This window comes from Aquila chrysaetos, chromosome 18 (assembly GCF_900496995.4).
Source record: "Aquila chrysaetos chrysaetos chromosome 18, bAquChr1.4, whole genome shotgun sequence".
NCBI classification, from domain to species: domain Eukaryota; kingdom Metazoa; phylum Chordata; class Aves; order Accipitriformes; family Accipitridae; genus Aquila; species Aquila chrysaetos.
In genome coordinates, this window is record NC_044021.1 from 23,265,938 (window position 1) to 23,275,477 (window position 9,540).

Below are 9,540 nucleotides of genomic sequence, written 5' to 3' on the forward strand. Positions count from 1 at the left end.
CTGGCAAATTTTACCCATTTTCTTTCTTGACTGTGGTGTTGTGCAGCTGTGTGTTGTTAAACCGCTGTTGCATATGCCCCATGTTTTGTGCATTTCAGAGCTTATGAAAGATGTCAGTTATGACTGCCTAAAAAGGAATTCGTTTGCTCTACAGGTGATTATATATATATATTGAAAATGGGCTTAGTATATACTTATCCAGATAAAGCTTGAGGCAATCAATAATTGAAAACATGAAGAGATTAAAAGGCCATTATATATATACATAATTAGAAATGCAAGTATCATTGCATCCTTATAGAGATGGCTAAAATGAGACCTTTCTAGCAGTTGGTATTATCTAATCTCTTACATAAATACCTATTATGGCTGTGCTTATTCTGTTATGGTAATCAGAGGCTTAAGCCCTCAAACCCGTCTTCTCTGGTGCTTCACTCTTCCTCCAAGCTGGCTCAACTCTGCAGCAATGCAGCAGGCTTGTCTAGTGGGATGCCAAAACCATGAGGAGCCGATTTGAATTTAAGCTCCTTTTTGCTGAAGCTGTGTGATGAAGCCAAGGCCAAGTTTGTTTATGGCTTACAAAGACAGTATATAGATACGGTCAATGGCTCCAGCAGCTATTTGGCTTCTTACTTGCTGTGTGACTGTAAGCCAGATTTTTTCAAAAGTAGTCAATTGTTTTGGTCTCTCCAATTTTCCAATGTTTAACTGTAGTGTTCGGAAATGAGTGCCCTAAAAACTTTGACTGTGACTAAACCCAAAGTGAATGGAGACATTTTGGGTTTAGGATAGCAGACACCTTAGCTTAGCTAGTGCCTTTTTATAGCTTGAAAGTTTTCTGAGCAACTGCAACCACCACATCACTTGTGAGGAATGTGAAGGGTAGGTGGATATGATATGGATCCCCAGCATTTCCTATTGGGACCTACTGAAACTTATTGGTTCCTCTGCCCTCAGACAGTCACCTCAAACATAATGAACCTTCCTTTGGAAATGCCTCTTCTTCAAATAGTCAGTAGAGACGTAGATATACCTGGATCTCTGTCCTTAAAATTCCTGATGTGTTTTCTCTCTCCATGGACTGCATGGGGAATCAATGGCTATGTTAGCCAGGATGGATTTCTTACCTTTCTCTCCCCAACTCAGACAGTTTTTGTACAGAGTAAAAGCATCAATCCAAGTAAATTGGATTTCAGACCATACTTTTAGTTTAGGGTAGTTTAGTGTAATAGGTGGTGAATCTGCTTTTTGATGTCCTTCCTTCTCCACCCCCCCCCCCCCTCTTTTTTGGAGGGGGGTTAAAAAGTAATGGAAGTAAGATATCCTGTCATCAGTAACTGGAGACTGAGGTTCAAAAAGAGATACTACTGCTAAAGGTATAAACCATACCAGCTATTTTTCATTCACTGATACCACTCAGTGTTATGCGCTATTTGATGTAATAACATTTTTATTTGTATCTGCATGATCTGGTTATCACTGAAATGCCACTAGATGAGGAGATTAGACAGAAAAGTGTATTATTGTCATACAAGTAATTCATAACATTTTAAAACACCAAGATAAATGGTGCTAATAGCTGCAGCCAGAATTCACACAAACATGCCTGAAAGTTACTGGTGATCCTGATACGGTACAGTGACTTTTCATAACGCTTTCAATGAGAAGTGGCACAGCAACAAGAACACCATGATGAATGATTTCAGTAACTGATTAGGCCCACGAGTACTTAACAATTGCTATCGTGGATTAGGCGGCATTTCAGAAGCTTGAGATAGTTGTCAATTTTGTGGGAATCTCGGCGGAGGCAATGCAGCAGGTTGTAAAAGGCAAAGAGTCTGGAGTCCTCGTCAGCGAGTCGCAGGGATGGAAGCCCTTCCCACTGAGAGTAAACTTCATTTCCGATCTCACCAGAATGAACCTAAAGACACAAAATGATACTGTAGTCAATGATAGTGAACCTGACTGGATGTAGAACAGAGCATTTAAAATATTGGCCTTGAGGAATGCTGTTGCTAGTGTATGCCTTGTAAAGTGTTTCCTGTTATGGCTGCCACTATTTTGTATAATGTTCTATATCTTCATGCAGATTTTGAATGGATTTGTCAGATTTTTCAGTTTATTTCCCTAAAATATGTAAAAAGCTTAACTGTGTCAGTAGTGTTTTAAGAGAACGGGTGTGTTAACCAATGTCCAGTGGAATCTGACTTTGCAGAGAAATCAAACCTTCCTTCATGCATGGACTCATCAGTGACATCTCTTTTTGGTTCCCTCCACCTTGAAAACTTTGTTAGCACTTGTTCCTAGAACTTCTTTGTGTGTATCTCCACCTTTGTCTTGGCCCATCTCTTAGGTGATGTCTCTGATACAGGCAACTTCAAGACCATGTTACCAGACAAATCTCTCAACAGTATATCTTCAGATGTATTGTACCTCAGATTCCATTAAAAAAAAAAAAAAAAATGCTGAGTGATACAGTGACCTCTAATGTGAGAAAGCTACACGTAGGAACTCAGGTAGTGAGTTGGTATCGGAGGTGAAGATTGGTTTAAGTCTCCTTGTTTGAAAGAGGCAATCATTAATTTTCTTATATCACAGAAATCTACCTTTCAAAGCTGGAAGTCTGTGCCTATTGGTGCTTGTGCATCTTCCTTATTTCCCACCATTTGTACTTTGTAAAAGCACATAGGAGAGTATCTGTGGAGCCTCTATCACTCAGTTTAAGTAACAGGCAAAAAAAAGATAGACCTACTATCACTCAAAAATGTTGTTTGACACTAATGAATTTGTCAGACTTGTCTTCAACCTCCTTCTGTAAACAATGTGAATGAGAAGGTGGAGGCAGGGTAGCTGTAACAGCACCTGACTTCTACTGTTATCTTGGATTCTTGCCTGCACCCCTTTTTACATGTGGATATGGGATAGAGATGTATTTGATTACACCAATAAATGCATTTATGGCCTGGATGGGCTAAGGTTTCTGAGTAAAGAGACACCTAACTGAAAGAAAGACCATGAGTGATCCCATGGAAGATGGTAGATACAGTGATGGTGGCACTCTTAATGCTGTTCAAATGTTCAGAGCCTAAGAAAAAGCCAGTAAAGTCAGAATCTCTTTTTAACATCTAGCTCACTGACAGAATGATATATTCAGGGACTAACAGAGGCCCCTTTAAAAATAAACAAGCTAGAGCTGATTTTATTCAGGAAAGCTTTCAATCAATTACTGATAAAAAGAGGTATTCGAGTATGGGTTTTGTCAGACAACAGCCTTGTTGTCTAACCTTACAAGTGTGGGGGGAACCAAGTCAGAGCCAGAGTTCAGAGGAACCAGTATGGTGCGAAAAGAGAAATGAAAGATACCATGATTACTTTGCTGTATGCTGCATCTTTGCAATAGCCCAGACTTCCAGAGCAGTTTTGAACACAGTATCTGTTTCTGAAAACTATACACAATACCTGTATGTATGCAGATGTGTATAAACATGCTAAAACATACATACAAATATGTGCATGGGAGAAAACACAGATGCATCCTTAAAAAATCAGGATTGCAAATTCAGAATACCCAAAGATAGAATGACAGCTACCAGTCCTGATGATTACACCTTCCCTCGAAACAGGACTGGGAGTAGGCTGGATTATGCTATGCTAGTCACATCACATTGTCTCTTTAGAAATTGCAAGATAGCAGAAGAAAAGAAAGCTGAAAGAAGAAAGCTGAAGGAAGAAAGCTGAAAAGTTCTCAGATTCAGCTATTTTGTCTCCCATTTTTCCTTCATATCTACCGTTTCCTTTCCTATTCCAGGTAGGGAAGGCCTGTCACTGTATGTGTCTTCCTTACAGCAACAGGCTGGAAGGATGTTAAGGACCTAAGACTTACCCGCCCAACTATTTTCTCCATTCCTTCGAGAAGCCGCTTGTTTTGTTCTTCAATCTCTACAGCCTTCCAGAGGATGGTGTCCGGAGCTTCTTTGATTCTTTGTACTTCAGAGGCCAGATGGATGAGGGGATCATTCCAGGAGCGCAGCACTCCCAGTATTAAATTCAGTAGGTCTTCATGCTGCTCACCCACATTAAGAAAAGGCAGTTAAAATAGGAAGGCTAAATGCTGGCACCATTAGGAGGCCTTTAGAGCAATATCCTCAGACATACTGATTTGGGAACTTACTCCAGGACCTACCACTGAATGTGCCCTATAGCCCTGTCTTAGATACCTATGTGCAACTGCATTTTTGAAGTTTGTCATTGTTGTCATGTTTTACAATATTAGCACAAGCAGTTACAGTATTGTAATGGAAAATATCATTAAACCTTCTCCACATTAAAAACTAGCAAGCATAACTGTGTTTCATCTCTGTGAAAAAAACAGAACTCCTTATCTGATTTTTTGATTAACATTTTAAAATCCAATGTGGTTGGTTTTTTTTTTTTTTGAAGTTTAGTATTGAATGGAAGGTGCACATTATGGTAAACCACTAAATAGCTTTTATTGCCTCTACGTAACTCATCTGTTCTCCCCTTTGAACAATGGTTCTTCCAGCAACAGCTCTCTGGTTTTAAAAATTGTCCTTTCTTGTGGGCAATAAAAATTCATAAAGTTTATGGTTATGGTAGTATTCAACCATTTCTTCTTTGCTAGATGCACTGGATCTGAACACAACTTGTTATGTACCCAGGGCTGTGAACTCTATTGCTCCCAATAGAGGTTCTGAATGACATACTGAGAAGATGGAGATACTGGGATTGCAAGGATATCAACACCATGAAACTGATAAAGATTTCTCCCTGGCAACCCCCCATTCATACACCTGTGCTTATTTTTTTCTCCAGAGTATTTTCAAATTGTATCTGTGAGCATAGGCTGAACAAGACTGTCTTCATCTTCCCTTAAGTTTATAATTATTAAATTGACGTATGTAGCATGTTTCTCTTTACAAGTATTTTGCAGTATTTTGCACTAGAGTCTTTGTATTTGGATGGTGATGTGACCGCTTTTGCCTACCGGTAACAGCAAGAATATCTATTCAGCATTTGTTTAGTAATGTCAGTGTTTTCAGTTACTGGAAAACTATTTACCTCTGCCCACATACGGTATTGACTATATAGCCAATGTATTTTTATGTTTGTTAATATAATAATAGTCTATAAGGTGTTTTAAGATAATGTAGATAATGTACTACAGTATTCTCGGTGCTGTACAAGCATGGTTACTGGCTTTGCTCCATGAGGTTATATTGCAATTGGAAATAAGATGAATTGGAAATCAGCAATGACTGAATGTAACATACAGGAAAAGGAAGGGAAGATGAAAGCTTCTGGTACTTATATATTCTGTATAGTCTGTAACTTAGTATCAGCAAATGTAAAATCAACTTTTCTTGGCTTTTTGGTGCTTTCCTCTTCCTGGATTTTTAATTCCGATGGAGCTGATTTCCTTCTCTCTCTGCCTGCTGCCTCTCTATTCCTTAACGCTCCCTCTTCCCCCCCTCCCCCTGCTCTGTCTCACACTGAATGACATTAGAAATGGGACTTACATGAATCTGCTGAGCTTGCTCCTTATCTTCAGGAGTGGTTAAGGAGGAAGTGTGGCAGCCATTAACAGCTTTTGGAATAAAACCCCTGCCCTGAGCATAGCGTTCATCCTGCAGATCATCAAGGACAGGCATTATTGAAACGGGTAAGTGAAGAAGAGCTTCAATTCAAATACTGTATTAACTAATTGTTGTTCCATTGCTTTTATCACTGCTTTTATGTTTTAAAGGTCTAAAGTTTCTAGTGAGTCTTTAGAGTGAAACTGGCATCCAGCAAGCACTAACTTGTTCCACAGATAAAGAATGATGGGAAAATGATTTCTTTTAATAGAAGCATTGGGGATCTTAGCAATGGTCAGCACTATACACAGATTGGGTCACCATTGGGACTACCACTGTCTGTGCAGCAGTCATTTTTGTTTACTTATTGAAGGACTTCATATGTTAACATATGTTTGTGCTTAAAAAGTATTAAATTGCATTTTTATGTTTTCTCGCTCTCAGCAAAAGGCAGAGTACTTACAAATTCATTGAATATTTCTGAAGAGAGGAAGTGGATGTAGTGTGAAAGTTTAACTGCTCGGTCAAAAAGTTCCCCAAGGGAAACTTGGCAATTGACAGATCCATTGGGGCAGATTGGCAAGGAGGTCACTCCTTCCTTTGTCAGGAGCATGTTGGACACCAGAAGGACCACCAGCAACAAACCTGTTCAGGTTTTAAGAAAAGCAAAATGGAATCACTTTGACTTGTCTGTGCATTTAGAAGTAGCTCTCAGAGCCAGATGCTGGACGATTTTGGCTGTGCTGTCACATGGCTCAGAGTATCCCCTGTACTGGCTGCTGAAAATCAACAGAGGAGGGAAGCACTGTAAATCTGTTATCCTTGCTCCCCTCCGCCATCCTGACTGTATAGCAGAGCTTGCTACAGAGTTTGAGGAGACAAGGTAACCTGTGCTGCAGTGTACACTGTATTCTGAAGTCTCTTACTATTGTGCCTGACTTTATTACATAGTGATAAATGGACAAAAAAAATCAAACTTCTTCACAGTGCAAATATAGATACATAATTATATTTGCACAGATATATAAGTTTAGAAAATAGATTGGTCTTTTCTTTTTTTTTTTCCTTTTTCTTTCTCCTCCTCCTCCCAGAGGTCCTTTTCTTCTTTGCAAACATTTGGAGTTTAAATTAATTTTGTGGGAGAGTGGTTAGGTCACTCTCTTAAGGTTTTGATTGTCCTGGGAGTTCCTTCAGAAGTTTTCCAGCAGCTGTGCTGCTTTGCTGTTTAGAGTTTAACCCTAAACTGCCTACTGCTAAGAAATCAGAGGGAACTTTTGTCTTTTCTCCTGAGCTTCTGAAACTGATATAGAAGACTTCTCATTATGTAAAACACAAAACCTCATCTGTTTAAAACTTTTAATATCAACTTAACAGAGTCAAGTTTTCTATTCAGTGAAATGAAAAAAAAATACGCACAGAAGAACAATGGAAAAATTAAATGCAAATATTTGGTAAATGAACATACTTATTCAAAGAACACTGTTCTGTGCTCTGAGAGTTTTAGTTCTGGAAATTGGCCTGCTACCTGTATTGGTTCACTAGACTTATTTTAAATGCTAAATTAAAGTGTACCCCATAAATCAGCAGAGCTGTCCCTAATGTTATCATGTGATAAGTTTCTTTCTAGCTCTAAATTCAAGAAAAGTGTATTTATACAATAGTGAAGGAAGTCTTCCTCCTCCCCCATGAACACAGTACATGCCCCATGCTGCGGTTAGGAAAGTACTCTGGGGAATAATTCTATGAATAAGAAAACCTGAGACTTGTTGGCTTGGAAAGTTGAAGATAGTTATGAAAACACTTCAAAATTACTACATCACTTCTAGACTTGTGGATAATGACTTTTAGTCATTGCCTTCTGAGTGGTGTAGTAAAGCAGTCTGGATCCAGTGGTTCACGTACAGGTGTCACATCCCTCAAGCCAATTTTCTGTGACACTGCCCAATGCAAAGGTAGTGTTAGGAGACAAAAGACTGGATAAAAAAGGGATCGAGCTGCCTTCTAATTCAAAGCTTTGGACACTAAACATTTGAGGTGGAGGCAGGTTTCACCATTATTGGAAGACCAGGTGGCTGGAAGACCTCAGTTTCTAGAGCTGTTACATATCAGTTACTTCCTAATTCAATCTACATTTAAAGAAATATAAAAGTTATCAGCACATGAATGGCAAAAGTCTTACCTTTCAGTGAAGCCCCCTTCTTGCTCATGGTAGGCATCCTGTATGACGACTTGCCCTACCAGAAAGAAGTCTGAATACTTGCTCGTATTCTCTCCACATGCCACTTTTATATACACCATCCAGGGTCCATTTTGCATACATTCAGCAGGTCATGGAGTTTACCTCGATAATTACAAACATCAAGTTGCCTTTCTTCCACATTCATATTCAGTATTTTTTGGTATTTTATTTTTAACCGTGAGAGGGAATTTCATTAACAAGTTCAGCTGTGGGATCCTAAGTATGGTTGGATGAAGAGAGTACCAAAATTTTGCCCTGAATGAGGTGCGAATGCCATTGATCCTAGAAAGCTCCAGTTGTCATTTCTGAGACAGGTATTCTCAGTGTTTCTAGCCTGCTGTTCCCACTCCCCACAACTGTCTTCTCATCCTTCCTGGTTTCTTCAGCCATCCAAGCTCGCTTATGTTAAAATTCTGGCTATTTGTGGGAGGCAAACAATATTTTATGATGTTCACGGTGAGAGAAACAGCATAAATTGTCCAGAGAAAGGGAAGGGAGGCTTCTGGAAAGACAGGTCGCTATCTGTAAATTTATAGATATGACAAAAGATAATACACAACACAAACCATGATATAACTGATCCTTGGTCTGAGAGATGTTTAGAGAAATGGGGGCAGTTCTTATATTAAAAAAGTAATAATTTGCAACAATCGAAGAGGAAGAGGTTGTATGTTTACGGTTTAAGCACAAATGTTTCATGAATAAGTCAGCATTATTTAAAAAAACCCACCCCTCTACAAACCCATGAGATTGTTTTCTATGCTTGAAAACTCTCTGCGTAAAAGATGGGCATTTCCACCATATTCAAAATGTATGCTGTCGTAATCAGTGGGATTTGTTTCCAGATATGATGCGTCTGGGGTAATATACAAACTAGCCTCAGCAGGTTGGCCCTGTTTTCTTGTTGTGTGAGGCTCATCTGTCTGAATATGTTAGCAAACGTGTAATCTCTCATCTGTTTCTCCGGTCCATTTACCCATGAAAAGACTTTCCAAATTAGATGATTATAATGAATAAGGTATACAGAGTTAATGAATTTTCTTGCCTTTAGACAACTGGTTCCGTACTTGTGGAACACGTATGTATGTCACCCTGAATCCTTCATTATTTCATAATTATGGACATGATTCTTGAAGCAATGATAAACAAGGGAGAAGAAAGGTAGAGCGTTTAGGGGGTAAACCATGGAAGGCATCCCTTGGGAAGCAGTAAAAGGAGATGCTTCAGCAATAAATCAGAACTGGTAGCAAGTGGCCTACATCTGCTAAATTCTAGGACGGTTGCTAGAACAGTTTGTTCTGCTTAGAGGCTGGATCTTCTTTGGAAATTGAGGGCCTGCTGAGTAAATGAAGCAGGTGTTGCCTGCAGCAGGGAAAAGTGGCAATCTGATGAAGGCAGTAAAATAAAAATAGGGCCACAGCCAAAACTCTAGAATGGATGGTAGAAAGATAGCTGTCTTCTAAACCACAGGCACAGAGCTTATGATCTTGATTTAATTCAGCTTTATTTGAAAATCTTCCCCAATAAAATTACAGGTGAGCTTGAAAAATCCTGGTATCTTATATTAGAAGAGCCCTGTGAATAAAAGGAGTGAACACTTCTTAACCCACCATTTGCTCTTTCATTTACTAGTCTGCTTTTCTTGGCATTTTGAGGGGTTGGTAGTGATGCCGAAATAAGACACATGGTTAATTAATATTAGGGACT

The 9,540-nt window shown here is 39.1% G+C and overlaps 1 protein-coding gene across 1 annotated transcript; it reads right to left on the reverse strand.

The window, feature by feature from the left end:
- Positions 1-1,435: 1,435 nt before the first annotated feature.
- PRL (prolactin) lies at positions 1,436-8,117 on the reverse strand. The gene is made up of 5 exons (XM_030041780.1): positions 7,774-8,117; positions 6,058-6,239; positions 5,538-5,645; positions 3,884-4,063; positions 1,436-1,921 (listed from the first exon to the last, which is right to left on the reverse strand). Exons 1-5 carry the CDS (start codon positions 7,808-7,810, stop codon positions 1,730-1,732), a joined length of 699 nt encoding a protein of 232 aa, XP_029897640.1. The 5' UTR covers positions 7,811-8,117; the 3' UTR covers positions 1,436-1,729.
- Positions 8,118-9,540: the final 1,423 nt, after the last annotated feature.

Bases quoted from the DNA above. Each gene is read 5' to 3' on its own strand.
- PRL (XM_030041780.1), bottom strand. From the start codon at position 7,810: ATGCCTACCATGAGCAAGAAGGGGGCTTCACTGAAAG. The intron at 4,064-5,537 runs GTAAGTCCCATT...GTGGGTGAGCAG, and splicing joins AGCAAGCTCAGCAGATTCAT to CATGAAGACCTACTGAATTT. The intron at 1,922-3,883 runs GTAAGTCTTAGG...TTGTGTCTTTAG, and splicing joins TGGAGAAAATAGTTGGGCGG to GTTCATTCTGGTGAGATCGG.